This window comes from Salpingoeca rosetta, assembly GCF_000188695.1.
Source record: "Salpingoeca rosetta unplaced genomic scaffold supercont1.13, whole genome shotgun sequence".
NCBI classification, from domain to species: Eukaryota; class Choanoflagellata; order Craspedida; family Salpingoecidae; genus Salpingoeca; species Salpingoeca rosetta.
This window is the reverse complement of record NW_004754921.1, coordinates 1058930-1075501: the sequence shown is the minus strand read 5'-3', so window position 1 is coordinate 1075501 and position 16572 is coordinate 1058930. Positions and strand designations below refer to the sequence as shown.

Here is a 16572-nt window from a genome sequence, read left to right as displayed (position 1 = left end):
TTACTCCCCTTTCGGTTACATGACTTCACCCCACTGAGTGTGTGTGTGTGTGTGTGTCTGTGTGTCTGTGTGTGTCTGTGTGTGTGTGTGTCTGTCTGCGTCTATCTGTGCACAATTGTTCTCTGCCCTGTTTCGGCCGTTGCTCGTTGGTGTGAAGTTCATGATGATGATGATAACGCACGACATAAACCGCAAGATAAGAGAACAGTGGGCAGAAGAAACAGAAGCGTGCAGCGACAAGGGGGAGGGGGATCACCGGACAAACATGTGCACGCAACAACTGCGAGCATGCATACACGTACGCGCAGCACACACACTGCAGGCGAGACGGGTGTCGCGAGCAAGCGTATCGATGCACCTCGTGCAATCACATTACTCGGCGTCGTTGCGGACGTGGATGACGTTCTTGACGACATCTGGGGGAGCGTTGCGCGCAAAGTCAAACGCCTCAACAGACTGATCAAACCTGTTGTCGCCACCAACACACACGAGCAGCACATGGTGAGGCAAGAGACCTGAACAAAGGCAAGCAAAGCACAAGCAATACCCTTGTGTGTGTGTGTGTGTGTGTGTGTGTGTGTGTGTGTGGCTGTGTGTGTGCGTGTGTGTGTGTGTGTATGTGTGTGTGTGTGTGCGTGATTGAATATTACACTTTTGTGTGCACACGTACGTCCAGTGCTTTGAGATGATTGGCGTGAGGTCGATTGCGCCGGAACTCAGGAGATTGATGGCTGCCGGGTACACCCCCGCATACCGGAAGATGCCCATCATCGTCAGCTCTTTCGTCTGTCAGATATTCAGCATATGTGACACGTGTGTGCGTGATGGTTGTAGATGAGAGTGCAAATGTGTGTACGCGTGCATGAGAGAGTGTGTGTGTGTGCGTGAGAAAGCGTGTGTGTGGTTGAGCTCCGTGAGCAGTGCACCGAGCTGGCACATGCATGGCTCTAACAAAGTAGTACAACAATCCCCTTGCTTGTAGGTATGCGTGTTTGTCAGAACATTGAAGCTCACGAGCATGAGGCCGACGTCGAGCGGGACGGGTTGCGCTGCGCATCCAATCAGGATCACACGACCCCCAATACCAGCAAGCTGCAGCATTCATATGAAGACGCGACCGTGGCGTGTGAAAATGGCGCTGTGAGCGGACAACGGGGTGGCGCTGTGGCAGCGCCCGATACAACAAGTAGCAACAACACACTGAAACGCATGCGGAACCCAGCGTTTATGCATCCGTAGATGCACATTGACGCGCACAGTACACCCACACACACACACACACACTCACACTCACACACTCACTCACTCACTCACTCTCACACACACACTCACTCAGTCACTCACTCACTCACTCACACACACTCACTCACTCACTCACCCACTCACTCACTCACCCAAACACTGACTCACGCAAACACACACACACACGCACCAGCAATAACAGCACGTGTGCGTTCCCACCTTGACGGCGTTTGCTGCGACGTCGTGGTGACCGGCGCATTCAAAGACGACATCGGCGCCCTTCCCACCAAGATGCGCCTTCATCTCATCAATCTCGCTGCCGCCAGCAGCAGGAAATGCCTTCACCTTGCCTGGGGCGAGCGACTCCGCAATGCTCAGCTTTGCAGGGGAGAGGTCGGAGACAAGAACACGCGAGCAGCCCGCAGCGAGCGCAGACAGGACCGTCACCATTCCAATGGGGCCCGCACCGAGCACAGCAGCCTACGGTGGCGGCGTGAGGTGTTGAGGCGTTGGGGTGGAGTGATGGCGTCGGAAGTTGAGCACACGGGTGTTGTTGATGAGATGGGATGATGAATAATCACAGAGACGCCTGCGTTCATGTGTGCATGCATCAAGTGTCCACCTTAAAGGACAACCACACACACACACACACACGCACACGCACACGCACACGCACGCACACGCACACGCACACACACACGCACGGACCGTTGCGCCTGGGCGGATCTGGGCCTTGGTAGCGGCGTGCATGCCGACGGAGAGGGGCTCCACCAACGCACCAACCTCCAGCGGGACATTGTCGGGGAGCTTGAACGTGAATGCGCCAGGATGCACCACGGACGGGCGGAGGCAGCCGTGCCCAGCCTTCCACGGTGACCCTGCGTGAAGATGGTGGTGTGGTGCAATGAGCGCACGTGTCCAACAACCAAGAGCATGGAAAAGACACGGTCATCCACACCAATACACAGCTCTGACGAGCGGACGGACTGACATGACAAAACAAACAGAAAAGATAAACAGGTACACAGACAAATAGACAGGTCTTCACACAGAGACAGCGGCAGAGGCAGAGACAGCGGCAGAGGCAGAGGCAGAGACGCGCGCACGCACGCACACGCACACATACACACACACACGCACACGCACACGCACACACACACGCACGCACGCACACACACGCACGCGCACACACGCACGCGCACACACGGACGCACATACGCATACCTGCTCCGTTGATTTGGGTGGCGTAGTCTGCGGGTGGGGTGGCCCAGAAGCGGACGTTGGGATCCAGGTTGTACTTGCCAGCAAGCGTGATATCGCTGCGGAAATCAGGCACACCCGGCTCCATGCACACGCGATCTCCAACCTACAACATCCACAGCATGCACGCGTCCACACACACACACACACACACACACACACACACACACACACACACACACACACACACACACACACACACACACACACACACACACACACACACGCAAACACACACACACACACACACGCATAGGGGCGCTGTGAGGGAAAGGAGGAGCGCTCATGAAGAAGATGCCATCATTTCAGGCTCAACAGCTGCTCACCTTAAGGTGTGTGACGTTCTTGCCAACCTCCGTGACGATGCCAGATGCCTCGTGGCCGAGGATCATGGGCTCGTTCACATAGAATGGTGGGATGCTTCCATGCTGGTTGGTCGTTGGAAATGAGGTGGGAACAAACAAAAGCGAAAGCAAACATGTGCACGTAAGCCCGCGGCACGAGGACACAGACTGACACACACACACACACATACACACACACACATATACACACACATACACACACATACGCACACACACACATACACACACGCACACATACGCACACGCTCATGCACACACACAGATACAAGCGCACATACAGGCACACCTCGTAGTAGTGGATGTCGGAGCCGCAGATGCCGACTTTGTGAATGTCGATGCGGACATCATCGTCGGTGAAGGGCTCGTCCACATCAATCTCGCGGAGCTCGAGGTCATCCACCTTGTTCAGCACAAGCGCACGGGTCATCGCCGTCCGCCTTGCCGCCACAGTGACAGGGCGAACACAAGCAGCAGCAGCAGCCACAGCACCAGCTGCGGCCGCAGCAGATCGAAGCAGCGCCATCTCTCTCTTCTTTGCTTCTGTGTTGTTTTGGTTTTTGGACGACTGTTGCGCAAGAAAACAACGTGACGCTGACAACGAGAATGACTCCGTTGTGCAGCGGCGTTCCTCTTGCTCGGTTGCAGAGTGCACTGCTTGCTCTACTACTTGGGCTGGTGTTGAGCGTGCATGCCCTGCGGGTGCCACAGCCTAAGCTCCGCGTGTATGTGGTGGAGCCGCCAACGCTGGCTCAACGGCATCACGAGTTCGTGTCAGACGGAACGCTGGAAGATGCGTTTGGCACGGCGCTGTCTGCACGCGACGTTGTGCGGGCGCTCACGCCAATGCACAACAACATGTCGGCGGCCGCACTGGAAACCCTGGCGCTGCTTGCACGACGCGGCTGGCTGTTTGACACCAATGAGTATCGCATGGCTGCGATGATGCACCTTCGGCTGTGGCTGTCGCCGCTTCGCGTGACCTCCATCACGGACGCCGACGTCGTGTTCGCCTACGGCTGCACCCGAAACTACGCTGCTTTCTACCAACAAGAGTCCCGGCTTCTACGCAATGGCACGCTGTCCCACAGACTACCCCGCTTCCACGTGAGAAGAAGGCGAAGAACGCGCTTGCCTGCATGCAAACCATGAACAGCCTCAAAAGGGCTGCGCATGGCCCCAAATGCAGAAATGCCTGCAGTTGCCTGCCCAACTTTCCATCAGCACACACAGCACACATTCAACTCTGAACGCTGATGAATGCACGTGCACCCGCGTTGTCCGCCCCGTGTCATGTGCGTTGCCACGCTTGCCTTGTCCTCATCCCATGCTTCCCCTGCCTACGGTTCATACTTGTTTGCCTGATTATTGCGTGGGAAGTTCAGCTCGCGGTGGTGGCGAGAGAGCTACGAGAAGCACGCTGCCGGGATATCCAGAGAAGCATGCGACCTCAACAGCAACACCTTGGTATCGCTGATTGATCGATACGAGGACTGCCCATCTGGCCTCGCATGTGCACCCTGGGTGATGGCATGTCCGACTGGCGTCCATGCTCCTCTCCACCTTGGCTGGGCCGGCAACTACGCAAGCGTGTTTCCGCAACTCTTCAACAAGTCCACCCAAACCCACCGCACCCATCTCCTTGCCTTTCAAGGCAGCATTGACCGCAGGTACGAGAGCACGCGCCCCCATGTGTGCATGTGTGCATGTGTGTGTGTGTGTGTGTGTGTGTGTGTGTGTGTGTGTGTGTGTGTGTGCGTGCGTGTGTGTGTGTGTGTGTGTGCGTGTGTGTGTGTGTGTGTGTATCTGTGTTTACTGAGTGTTGCTCTTCAGCATAAGTGCGTGCGTGCATGCATGTACAATATGTTCCAGTGTGTTCATGAGATCATCCAAATGCTTGTGCTCGAACAGCTGGCGGCTGAAGCGCTATCGCAAACGGCTTGTGCGAGAGCTGCAGCAAACGCCCAGCTCAGCACTGGTGCAGCGAGGGCGCGTGTTGGGTCTGAATGACTTGTTCTTCACCCCAAACCTCGCCTCAGGGCAACGCCGCAGTGACTACTTCAACCCAGGACTCACCATGCTCGCAACTTGTACGTGTGATGTGTACTGAGAGGTGATGCGTGCGATTTGCGTGCATGTGTGATGCACACCGTCACACGTCCACTGCAATGTGTGCGTGCTTGCGTGTGTGTGTGTGTGTGTGTGTATGTGTGTGTGTTTTTCATACTCCTTTTGGCATAGCTCTCTTCCACGGCTGATGCACCCAGTGGTTTTGTTTCCTCCGCTCTTGCCGCCTTCCCGCCTCGGCCCACTTATGACCCATCATCAGACCTAGACAGCCAATTCTGCCTGCAGCCGCCCGGAGACACGGATTTGCGCCGTGCCATGTTCGACTGCATGCTCATGGGCGGCATCCCCGTCATCCTGGAGCTGCAGCGACGGGCCATGGACAGCGTGCTTGCAGGCATCTGGATCAAACACGATCATGATCACAGCAACCAAGAAGAAGGTCTTCACGCCTTCCCCAGCATGACTGCCTCCGAATCCTCTCCCTCTATGGGTTCAGGCCGCAGCGCAGGGAGACTTGATGATGTGGTTGTGGTAGTCGATACAGATGTGACCGCCCCGGCGTTGTATACAGAGCTGCTGGGTCGCTTGGAATCTGGGTGGGTTGACGCAGCACGTGCTCGCCTCGGCCGGGCTGCGCATCGCCTCCAGCTCTCCACACCACCACGTGATGATGTAATGCGCTCGCAGCGATCATCATCACGCAGCGTTACGTTGCACGACCATGCGGGTGATCCTCCGGATGCAATGGACGCGGCCATGACGCTGCTTGCACGCACTTTACCCAAAGGCAACACACGTACAGCCCGTTGGGGAGGGTGAACAGTGTCATCATATTGCTCTTGAATTGAAGTATGCTCGTGACGAGAAGTATGCTGTTGATTATACACGACGTGTGTGTGTGTTTGTGTTTGTGTGCGAGTGTGTGTCTGCACTTGCTGCCTTTTTACTCGATCCATTTAATTGCAACACCTTTTACTACGCGCTTCTTCACTAGCGATAGGTATGTGTTCTGTGTTGGTTCGTGTCAAACTGTGCTGCAGCTTGTCACAATAACAACAAACCAACAACGTCATGTTCGGTGCACCAACGTAAATTGTAATGTTTATGCACCGACAACAACAACAACAACAACAACAACAACAAAAACAACTTCAATCATCAGGACACGGTGTACCCTGCATCCACGTCGTGGCCGTCATCACCATCAGCGCGAAGAGCAGACGCGGGCATGAGGCGACGAATGATGGTGAGCATCTCTTCCCTGGACCTGTCGACGAGAACAACGTCCGGCCACTTGTGTCTGCGTGTCTTCATGCGGCAGTTGTGCAGTCGAAGCGTCGTCAGCCTCGCAGGCATGTAATCAAGACTGTCAAAGGTGCATTTTTCCAGCAGCAGGCGCTGCACCCCCGCGAACGGGGCAAGCGAGTTAATATGACTCTCAAGCACGCGGCACGTGGCGACATTTCTTGTGCTGTAAGGATTGGTCCTCTCATCCATGTTTTGCAATTCTGCGTTGGCCACGTTGGTGAGGGAGCGCACCTCACCATGAACAGCATACACTGCCTCCGCGGCGTTGATGGTAATGTGCCCGGGGCAATCAACGACTGAAACAGCTCGGCAGCCATCAAACTTGGCGAAGATGGTACACAGCCCCGCAAACACATGCTTGAGGTGCGGCAGCTTGTCAACTCCTTGGAGTGAGCGCCGGTGACCCATTCCGACGGCGCTCAGGTGCCGCACATGCGGGGCGTAATGATGAACGTCGAGACTCGAGCTGTACATCTTGCACTTGAGTGTCGCCACGCACGGTGGCAAGGGGTTCGCGAGGAGGCCGGTCGAAAAATCACAAATTTTCACGCGCACGTGCGGGGGAAGCGTGTGCAGTGCTTGCTGTATGCGATGCGATAACGATGCAGGTTTGTTCAGGATGATGGTGTCAACACGCTGGCACAGCCGCTGCAAGCTTTCGCCTTCCAGGTCTATGTCGATGTCAACAATGTCTGCGTGCTCAAATGAAGGCAGCGTCTTCATTCGTGGGCATCCGCGTACTCGCAACAAAGACAGATGCACACCACCAGCGCCGATTACGTCACCATCACTATCACCGTCGCGACTGTGTCCAACGGCATCGTGTCCCGTACCATCACCGCAAACGATGCGCTGTAAGTTGTGGCAATCAATGACCCGGATGGTCGTGGCGTTTGGCACATTCAGCGTGTTTGTGAGGCTGTGCAGGTGTTTGAGCCAGACGCGCGTGCTTCGCAGTGTCAAGGCTTCCATGGAAGCGTTCGGCAAGCTGACCAAGTGCACTTCTGGGACATTGCTGACTGCAGAAAGGTCGGAGGCGTTTGATCTGTACAGCTTCACCGTCTGGGCGCGCTTCAAAGGGCCCAGATTGGTGACGCGTGGGCAGTTGTTGAGAGTGACACAAGGCACGCCCTCGAGGGCGTCAATGTGTTCCAGCCTCGACTCCCCAAACCCAAGCAACTCCACGTCGCGAACGCCTCCAAACTGGCCATGGATGCGGGTTTGTTGCTCGCTTGCCGGGTTCCAGGACACCCGGTTCACGCGTGTCAACTCCAGCCGGTCAACTGGGCCGGACGTTCGCAGTTCAAGCCAGTCGATGTTGCGCAGGCGTAGCACTGGAATGCGGCTGGTGGCACTGATCTCCAGAAACTCCACCTGTGGATGGCCGAGCACACCAAGACTGTGATCGAGCCGAGTGATGGCATCCTGCGTTGCATGCTGGATGACCAACGAAACCACTGCAGGCTTCAAAATTGGAGCTGCAGTCGTCGCTGCAGAGGAGGCCAGTGTTGCTGGAGTTGTTGCTGAAGTTGCTGGCGTTGGGCTCACGGGCAAACTGCTGTGCTCTGCCCGTGTATCTGCTAGTGCTTCCGCGTGCTGGGCGGCACCATCGGTGGCGGCGGACGACACATTGCTGCGTGCCTGTTGCACGGCGACGTGTGATGTATGAGCGGATGGTGCGCCCTGTTCCTCCTCATCCTCATCCTCGTCATCATCCTCATCATCATCATCCTGCTTCGGCTGCAAGTGCTGTTGCTGCTGCTGAGGAGGATCACGGCTGGCCCATAGCTCCAGGCGCTGAAGGGTGACGAACTTCAAGCGACCGAAGCGGGCAAAGTCGTTCCGGAACGAAGGCGAGAAGGAGGATGCGTCTGACACTGCATCGCAAAGGTACATGCAGAAGGTGGCGTCCCACGTGACGCCAAGCCACGAGTACACGAGAAAGCGGGTTTCAAGCCACGCCTTGAGCTTGGCCGGCGGCATGCTGCTGATGCCCGCGCGCTGTGCAGGTGTGCTTTGCTCCGGCTCGTCATCGTCGGCATGCTGTGGCTGTGGCTGTGGCTGTGGCTGTGGCTGCACGGTGGTGACCTCCTCTTGAAACGAGTCCAGCCACTGCGTGCGGAAGAGAAAGTCAGGCGTGACGCTATGGCGTGAAAACGCTGGGATGTTGGCGTTCGCGGGCATGGCGACTTGGCGCAGGTACCATTTTGGAAGCGCCCACGGCAAGTCGTGGTATAGGAGGCGGCACGTCATCATCAGGTTGAAGAAGGACCTAAGTCGGTCTTTCTTCGCATGGTGAGACACGCGATGTCGCTCCTCCTCCTCCTCGTTCGCCTTCTCATCACCGCCATCCAGCAAGTGCCTGGCAACAAGTACCCAACACTCTGTCACACCAATGGGCAGCGACATCTCATGTGTGTGTCTGTGTGTGTGTGTGTGTGTTTGCGTGCCCTTGTTTATTGGGGAAAACTCGCTGAAATCTTACACTGCTCCCGGCTGTGTGTGTGTGTGTGTGTGTTGTGTCTTTGGCACTGTGTGCTGAAAATTGCATGAAGACATTCATCAATCGTCACAACTCACACCGCAAACGTTTGCTGCGACACAGCCGACACCAGAACCAAGCAAGCAAGCTTGCACCCCCCACACACACTCACTCGACGCGAAGATGAGTGGGTTGCCAAAGGACGACAAGCCACGCACGCTTGAGGCCATCACAGCGCGCCTCTCCGGCCAAGTGCAAGAGAAGATTGGTGCATGCAAGAAGTGTGGCTTTGGTACGTGGGTTTGCAAAGCGTGTGCAAAGTGTGTGCAAAGTGTGTGCAAAGAGAGCCTTGTTTTGTGCATGTGCGTGTGAACAAATGCCTGGTGTCCCTGCTTTTTGTGGCGTCAAAACGACATTGCGCATCCTGACACACACACACACACACACACACACACGCACACACACACACACACACACACACACACACACACACAAAACAGTTGGTCATCTGGCGTTCCAGTGCAGGAACTACATTCCTGTTGGTGACCAGGGACAGGTGCATTTGGATGTCTCCTCCACGTCCAGTGACACAGACTCCGAGGAAGACAACGATCTTGGCCGCCTTTCCGATGATGAACTGTGAGTCACACGAGTGCTTTGTGGTCTCGTGCGAGCTGTCGTGTGAGCAAGCAAAGCCACACACACACACACACACACACACACACACACACACACACACACACACATAACTTCAAACAAACCCACGTTCACTCCCTCACTCTCTCACCCCCACACTCTCTCACCCCCACACTACCACACCCCCACTCGTTTACTCACTCACCCCTGTGGTGTTGATGTAACGTCACGGCAACAGAGATCGCTCACGCTCACGCTCGCGCTCGCCTCTTCGTGAGGTAAGTCGAACGGACAGTCTGTACCCATTCAATGTCTGCTTGCATGTGCACAGCTCGTCATTGTCATCCCATATCACCACTCTGACCTTTGCCCCCCTCTGTATGTTCCACGGACTTGCATGGCATGGTCTGCATGTGCTCCGCAGAAATCGGAAAAGGTGAGTCGTGTTTTGATGCGATCTGTGCCTGCTGTCTGGTGGCTTGGGCTGTGATGGAGGGAGGGCGGAACAAGAGGCCATGTCCGAAGCACCATCCAACCACACAGACACGCAGACACAGACACGCAGACACAGACACAGACACACACAAACACAGACACAGACACACACTCACACTGACACAGACACACGCACACACTGACACACTCTCACTCACACGCTCACGCAATACCGCAACAACAGCACTACATGTCGCGGCGGGAGCGAGACCGCCTGGGCCGGCGCGGGTCAGCAAGCGACAGCGACGAGAAGAGGGGCAGGAAGAAGCACAAGAAGAAGGACAAGAAGAGACACAAGGAGAAGAAGAGGCACAAGGACAAGAAGAAGCACAAGCACAAGAAGAGCAAGAAGAGTAAGCACAGGCACAGCCGCGACGATTAGTACACGTCGCTTCTTCCCAATGTCAACTCCCCGTTTTTGTCTCCAAACCCAAACTGTACATTCCGCCCTGGTGTGTGTGTGTGTGTATGTCTGTGTGTGTGAAGGGATTTCACGTTGATTGATCGATGAGTAAACAACAGCTCCCTAAGACGGCTCTGTAATGACCTTGCCACGACACATGCAGGCACATGCCACCTTTTCTCCACCAGTGAGGGTTGGCGGCACGTGGCGAGACAGCCACATGTTCGAGCGTGGGGTGGCAAGCTCAATAAGGACACGCGGAAGGGTGTAGCAGGCACAAGAAGCGAGCACAAGACACACGAAACCAGGAATAGGAGGAAAGAGGAGGGAAGAGGAAGGAGGGGGAGGGAAAGAAGGAGAGGGGCGGGGGGGGGGGGAGAGAGAAAGAGAGGAAGAGAAAGAGGGAAGGGAAAGAGGGAAGATAAAGGGGGGGGGGGGTGCAGAAGGACAAACCAGCAAGCGATCAAGCAGCATGACACGGCATGGTATGCCGAGGATAGTGAAGAACAGATTACAAAGAAGAGAAGAAGAGGGCAAGTGTAAGCCCGTATGACAAACGCAAAGCAGAGGGGTGCGAGAAGCAGCAAAAAAGAAAGAAAGAAAGAGGGGAGGAGAAGAAAGCAGGAGAAGGAAGCACGAGAGGAAAGAGGTGCGTAACCTTCACTGCAGACGCACGCAAAAGCTTGCGAGCAAAACCAAAAGCAAAACACGCGAGCGAGGAAGAATCTAAAACTCCAATGAACATATGGACGGACTCTTGCGGGTGCAAATAGAGTGGGGCACGCGGCGGATGGGCGCCGGTGGAAGATCAAGCTCATCATCAAGCTCATCATCACGACAACAACGACGACGATGAAGGCAGGGGCACTCGTAACAACGGCGACCACGGACCACCCACGACCAACAACACCAGCGACAACGACGACGATAGTAACAAATCACCATCACCATCATCACCATCACCATCACCATCATCATCACCACCGCCAGCCCCGCTCAGTGCCCGGCTTGCAGCTGCGACAGGAAATGGTCAAAGCAGACGGCAATCGCCTCCCGGCCATGAAGTTGCTCCGCCTGATTGTGGTGGCGGTGTGTTGTGTGTGTGTGTTGTGTGTGTGTGTGTTGTGTGTGTGTGTGTGTGTGTGTTTGTGTGTGTGTGTGTGTGTTGTGTGTGTGTTGTGTGTGTGTGTGTGCACGGGTGTGCGGGAAAGAAATGGTCGATCAAGCCAAACACCGGCCAGCAAAAGGAAGGAAATGCAACTGGCGCCGACCTTGAAGTGGTCAAAGTGGTGTTCCAGGAGAACTGCCAGCTCTCGCGCAGCAATACGGTCCTCACGCGTCATCTGGGTGGAATGCACAACCAAAGGCATGGGCGAAAGGGATGACACAAACGAACCAACCAGCCAAAGCAAACAACTAAAGCAAACAAAACAAACAACCAAAGCAACAAACAACCAAAGCAAACAAACAACCAAAGCAAACAAACAACCAAAGCAAACAAACAACCAAACAAACAACGCCTCCAGCTGACCTTTTCGTATCCGGGCCAGCCCATGGCGGTAAGGAGCCTGCGCTCGCGTGGAGTGACGGCAGAGGGCAACACGGCGTCGCACAGCACTACCGCAGCAGCACCTTCCTCTTCCTCTTCCTCTTCCTCATCAACCACAGGCTCCTCCACCTCCTCGCCAGTGTCGTCGTCGACAAACAGGATTGAGGGAAAGGGCATGGTCAGCACGGTGTGGTGGCCAAGGTTGACGGCCATCGTCACGCGCTCGTCGTAGTCCACGTACCCGTGCTTCGTGCGCCGGATCCCAGCAGCATCAACATAGCTGCCGCTGCCATCGCCGTCGCCATCAGCTGCGGCTGCGTCCTCATCATCATCATCACCACCCCCACCGCCACCTCCGCCGCCACCACCACCTCTGCCGCTCCCATCTCGCGTCTTGCGATGCTTCGGTTGACCTGAGGCGCTGCCGTTGGCCCCACTGCCACCACTGCTGTTGTTCTTCTTGGAGCCCTTGTTCGATGTGCCTCCTGCTGCTGCTGCTGCGGCTGGTGCGTGGTTCGGATGTTTCTTCCCCTTGGTGCCGCCTGGCGGGGCGTGCCGCTCGTCCGACGGCTCAATCATCTTGCTCTCCCAATTCGCCGCCACCGTCTCTGGCGTGAGGGGCCGCTTGTGTTTCTGCTGCTGCTGCTGCTGCTGCTGCTGTTGCTGCTGCTTCTGCTGGGATGAAGAAGACGATGACGACGCGGCTGACGCGGCGTCGCCACTCGACGCTTTGGACTTTGCACCTTTCTGCTGCTGCTGCTGCTGCTGTTGCTGCTGCTGTTGTTTACCCTTGCGGCCCTGCTTCTTCTTCTTGCCTTGTTGCTGCTGCTTGTTCTTCTTCTTCTTTGACTTTTCATCCATCTCCATCTCCATCAGGAGCTCATACGCCTTTGCAGCTACACACGCACGTCCCCATGTGTGTGTGTGTGCGTGTGTGTTTGAGAGGGAAGTGAGACAAGGGCCTCTAGCGCAAGTGACAGCCAATGACAAGGAACGTACGCATGCGCGTGTGTGTGCGTGCATGTGTGTGTATGTGTGCACAAGCAAAGCATACCACTCTTCGCCGAGGCGATGCTGGTCAGGCGCGAGTGGAGACACGACGCCAGCAGCTCATACGTCATCATCAGCGTCTGGTTGCCAAGTCGCAGCCCCTGGCAAGTTACATGCGCAGCAGCAGCAGCGAGAGTGGCAGCAGTTGGCAGGAGGTTAGCGGTCGGGTGTGCGGCATCAATAGGTGAAGCGCCATCGTGGGCTGTTGGTTACAAAAGTCGGTAAATAAGGCAATGTGCGCACACACACATGCACGAAACCAGCACATGCATGCACTGTCCCTCAATCATCCCTCCCCCCTCCGCTCCTCCCAAACCACGACGACGACCACCACGATCAACTCACGCGGTAGAGGTCGAAGAGGCGCTGCCAGACGAGCTTGCCCATCATGATGACAATCTCCGTTTGCGCCTTCTCGTTCGACTCCGCGTGCCGGTCCGTTCGCACAGCCTCCCGCCGCGAAAAGTCTGCCCAGGCGCGACGACGATGGTGGCGATGGTGATGGTGATGGATGATGGATGATGGTGGTCGGGCGTCAGGAAGGGGGGGGGGAGGCTCGTTTACACAGCTCATGCACACACACACACACACACACACACACACACACACACACGCACACACACACACACACACACACGCACACACACAATGCACACACACAATGCACCATATGCGTTGGCACGTACTGATAATCTCGACGAGGTAGTCACGCTCGGCGCAGACATGGACGACCTTTGCCAGGCGGTTGTATGACAGGCCCTCAAAGATGATTGGATCGTATCTGCAGTGGTGATGATGGGGTGCATAGGAGGCAGCAACACGCATGCGTAAGAGCGCATGTGGGTGCAGGTGTGCGGGGGCCCTTGCAGTCACTCTCACTCTCACCCATCCGTCACACACACACACACACACACACACACACACACACACACACACACACACACACACACACACACACACACACACACATGCACACACACACACACGCACCACAGTGCTTGGGCACTATTCAACTAAACGGCAGCAGGCGATCAACTGACTTTGTTTCTTCGTAAAACTGCGCAGAGCTCTCGTACTCGCTCCAACGCATCTCCTGAAAGACTGTGAATGCGTCGTTCACCTGCGACAATCACACATGTTCATGTACACGAAGTGAGTTTCAGTGTCATCAAAACGATCACGAACGCCACAAGCCCACCACACCGATGAGGAACAGATGCACACGCACACACAGACACACTCACACACTCTCTCACACGCACACACACATACACACTCTCACACGCACACACACACACACACGCACACATACACACAGCCTCCCCTCCGTTTCCCCAACCGCGTCTTTGCATCGGCTGCAGAGCTTCTCGAGGTGGACCGTGAGCGCATCCTCCACGCCCTGCACCTTGAACGTCATAATCTGCGATGCCAGAGACAGCAGCAGCAGTGGCAGCATCAGTGGCAGCAGTAACAGAAACGGGGCGGAGAGATTGCAGCATGAGCATGAGCACTCATGCAGCCTGTGCCGACGGTCGCACCCCGTCCACAGGCGCAACCAAACCCAGTCGCAGTCAATCACGGTCACACCGCAGACCACCAATCACAGGCGCCACCGTTGTCACTGGCCGCACCTTCTCCTTGCACAGGTGGGGCACGTCTGGCCAAAAGTCGAGCCAGAAGATGTTGTCGCTGCCCTCAAAGGTGAACTGCGACTCCACGCGATGCAGCTCACACCGCTGGCCGCGCAGCTTCATGTCGAGCGACCGCCTGCAACAACACAGTGTGCATTGTGTGTGTGTGTGTGAGTGTGATCGTGCGGTGCGTGCGTGTGTGCGTGTGTGTGCGTGCGCGCGTGTGTGTTTTTGCGAGTGTGAGTGTGAGTGTGTGTGTGTGTGTGATCGTGCGGTGCGTGCGTGTGTGTGTGCGCGTAAGAGAGATCGTGTGTGAGTGAGTGTGTGCATGTGTGAGTGTGTGTGTCTAAGGGTAGACTGAGAGCAGCTCTGTGCAGCATACGAAGACGAGCAACGCACTTGTCGATGCAAAGGGCGTGGTGCGTCTGCTCCAAGTTTTTGAGCACGTCTGCGTTCAGATGTGCTCGGCCAGACGGTTCAATTGCCAGCGGCTGCAGCGGACACGATCACAGGACACCCCCAGGCACCCGTAAGCATTATCGTCATCAGTGTGGTCGTCAACAGCGGTGGCAGCAGCAACATCCACGAAGTGCGTGCAGGTCAAGCACAGCGCGTGATGAGGGTGGCGGGTTTGTCGACATGGTCGCGCCAAGGCAGCGAGCGGCTTACCTCGATGGAACCGTCGATGGTGGTGCGCTTCTGGGCCTCTGGTGAGGCGAGGGTGTTGATGAGCTTGGTCACGGCACGGCGGCAGCTCACACAGGGGATGTGGTCAGTGCTTGCCTTGTTGATTACATCCTTCGACACAATCAGTGTCGAGTGCGCCTTGCAGTACATCTCCCATGCCTGCACGGGCGTGTGAGCAACCACGGCAGGGGAGAGAAGCGTGGGCGCGCGCGCAAAACCACGTGCGTTGGCGGTGAGGTTAGTCCAGGTCCTGACAACAAGGCACGGTGCAACTGCATACAAGACACACGACATCGGAAAGAGCAAACGCAGCGGGATCGACACAGCGCACAGCACCTGTTTGAAGGCATCGCTCAAGGGATCGAGGCGCCGTTCCGACAGCTGGCTCTGTGCGACAAGCTGGGCACGCCAGCAAGGAAAGCATCAAAAGGCAGCATTTACACGAGCATCAGGAACCTCGAAGCACTTCGCAAAGGGAAGCAGCAGGATGACAGCACCGACAGCAGGATGACAGCACCGACAGCAGGGTGGCCGACAACACATACACACACACACACACTCACACACACACATACTCTCACAAACATAAACCATATCGACAAACGGACCGAGTACAGCGCAAGTGTAACGCAACAAGGCACAAGCACAGGCGTGGAGGGCGTTTGGGCGCGCAAACATGGACATTCTGAACGAACCAGTAGTTCTCCGAGGTTGTCGATGACAAACTCGCCCTTTTCGGTCTCCACACTCCCGAGCTGGGTTGCGTCAACAGCCTTTAAGATGCGAGGCAGGGACGGAGACATGTCATCGTCGTCATCCACATGCTCTGCCATGGCTGCCTGCTGCGCTCCGTGCGTGTGCTGTGCTGTAGCTGAGTCCTGCAACACTCACACACACACGTCACGTGAGAACGGCTGTCCTGGTTTTCTGGTTGCGCCCGCGTGCAACCGTGCTCCCACGAAGAAACCAGTCGAGCGTCGCGGCACGTCAAGTGTGCACAAAGGCGAGTGAGGAAGGGGGACGGCTGGCCACAAGTGATCGACACACGAGGAGGAAGGGATCACTGGTCGAGTGAGACAAGCAAGCAAGGGACGCTGTAAATGGCAGCGTGCGGCCGCGGCTTCTTGTTGTTGTGCCGCTCCGAAGTGCAGAGTTTACGACACCACTATTTGACGTTCGACTGAAATAAGTCGAGGTGTGTGTGTGTGTGTGTGTGTGTGTGTGTGTGTGTGTGTGTGTGTGTGTGTGTGTGTGTGTGTGTGTGTGTGTGTGTGTCTGTCTGTGTGTGTGTGTGTGTCTGTGTGTGTGTGTGTGTGTGTGTCTGTGTGTGTGTGTCTGTGTGTGCGTCCCCTCTCCTCCTCCTTTGCCTTCATCTTCCGCTGCTTCGCGTGCCCCAC

General features: G+C 56.1%; 5 protein-coding genes across 5 annotated transcripts; 2 read left to right on the top strand and 3 right to left on the bottom strand.

The window, feature by feature from the left end:
* Positions 1-116: 116 nt before the first annotated feature.
* Positions 117-3459, bottom strand: PTSG_05663 (xylitol dehydrogenase). The gene is made up of 8 exons (XM_004993475.1): positions 3154-3459; positions 2829-2930; positions 2467-2608; positions 1951-2120; positions 1462-1722; positions 1015-1092; positions 671-786; positions 117-466 (listed from the first exon to the last, which is right to left on the bottom strand). Exons 1-8 carry the CDS (start codon positions 3388-3390, stop codon positions 373-375), a joined length of 1200 nt encoding a protein of 399 aa, XP_004993532.1. The 5' UTR covers positions 3391-3459; the 3' UTR covers positions 117-372.
* PTSG_05662 (uncharacterized protein) lies at positions 3410-5829 on the top strand. The gene is made up of 4 exons (XM_004993474.1): positions 3410-3971; positions 4245-4534; positions 4776-4954; positions 5194-5829. Exons 1-4 carry the CDS (start codon positions 3471-3473, stop codon positions 5751-5753), a joined length of 1530 nt encoding a protein of 509 aa, XP_004993531.1. The 5' UTR covers positions 3410-3470; the 3' UTR covers positions 5754-5829.
* A 221-nt stretch (positions 5830-6050) lies between these two features.
* On the bottom strand, positions 6051-8691 carry PTSG_05661 (uncharacterized protein). Its single transcript, XM_004993473.1, has one exon. It carries the CDS (start codon positions 8649-8651, stop codon positions 6093-6095), a length of 2559 nt encoding a protein of 852 aa, XP_004993530.1. The 5' UTR covers positions 8652-8691; the 3' UTR covers positions 6051-6092.
* A 120-nt stretch (positions 8692-8811) lies between these two features.
* On the top strand, positions 8812-10384 carry PTSG_05660 (uncharacterized protein). The gene is made up of 5 exons (XM_004993472.1): positions 8812-9016; positions 9225-9363; positions 9599-9638; positions 9785-9796; positions 10040-10384. The coding sequence occupies exons 1-5, from the start codon at positions 8908-8910 to the stop codon at positions 10235-10237; spliced, it is 498 nt and encodes a 165-aa protein (XP_004993529.1). The 5' UTR covers positions 8812-8907; the 3' UTR covers positions 10238-10384.
* Positions 10385-10626: 242 nt separating this feature from the next.
* PTSG_05659 (uncharacterized protein) lies at positions 10627-16263 on the bottom strand. Its single transcript, XM_004993471.1, has 13 exons — positions 15871-16263; positions 15512-15574; positions 15158-15334; positions 14888-14979; positions 14489-14624; positions 14197-14277; positions 13898-13977; positions 13544-13638; positions 13203-13324; positions 12862-12958; positions 11790-12703; positions 11530-11601; positions 10627-11332 (listed from the first exon to the last, which is right to left on the bottom strand). The coding sequence occupies exons 1-13, from the start codon at positions 16006-16008 to the stop codon at positions 11255-11257; spliced, it is 2145 nt and encodes a 714-aa protein (XP_004993528.1). The 5' UTR covers positions 16009-16263; the 3' UTR covers positions 10627-11254.
* Between the last annotated feature and the right edge of the window lie 309 nt (positions 16264-16572).

Bases quoted from the DNA above. Each gene is read 5' to 3' on its own strand.
- PTSG_05663 (XM_004993475.1), bottom strand. From the start codon at position 3,390: ATGGCGCTGCTTCGATCTGCTGCGGCCGCAGCTGGTGCTGTGGCTGCT. The intron at 2,931-3,153 runs GTGTGCCTGTAT...ACGACCAACCAG, and splicing joins CCGACATCCACTACTACGAG to CATGGAAGCATCCCACCATT. The intron at 2,609-2,828 runs GTGAGCAGCTGT...TGGATGTTGTAG, and splicing joins AGAACGTCACACACCTTAAG to GTTGGAGATCGCGTGTGCAT.
- PTSG_05662 (XM_004993474.1), top strand. From the start codon at position 3,471: ATGACTCCGTTGTGCAGCGGCGTTCCTCTTGCTCGGTTGCAGAGTGCA. The intron at 4,535-4,775 runs GTACGAGAGCAC...GTGCTCGAACAG, and splicing joins CAAGGCAGCATTGACCGCAG to CTGGCGGCTGAAGCGCTATC. The intron at 4,955-5,193 runs GTACGTGTGATG...ACCCATCATCAG, and splicing joins ACTCACCATGCTCGCAACTT to ACCTAGACAGCCAATTCTGC.
- PTSG_05661 (XM_004993473.1), bottom strand. From the start codon at position 8,651: ATGTCGCTGCCCATTGGTGTGACAGAGTGTTGGGTACTTGTTGCCAGG.
- PTSG_05660 (XM_004993472.1), top strand. From the start codon at position 8,908: ATGAGTGGGTTGCCAAAGGACGACAAGCCACGCACGCTTGAGGCCATC. The intron at 9,017-9,224 runs GTACGTGGGTTT...CACACAAAACAG, and splicing joins ATGCAAGAAGTGTGGCTTTG to TTGGTCATCTGGCGTTCCAG. The intron at 9,364-9,598 runs GTGAGTCACACG...TCACGGCAACAG, and splicing joins CGCCTTTCCGATGATGAACT to AGATCGCTCACGCTCACGCT.
- PTSG_05659 (XM_004993471.1), bottom strand. From the start codon at position 16,008: ATGGCAGAGCATGTGGATGACGACGATGACATGTCTCCGTCCCTGCCT. The intron at 13,639-13,897 runs GTCAGTTGATCG...TCACCACTGCAG, and splicing joins CAGTTTTACGAAGAAACAAA to ATACGATCCAATCATCTTTG. The intron at 11,602-11,789 runs GTCAGCTGGAGG...CATTCCACCCAG, and splicing joins GCTGGCCCGGATACGAAAAG to ATGACGCGTGAGGACCGTAT.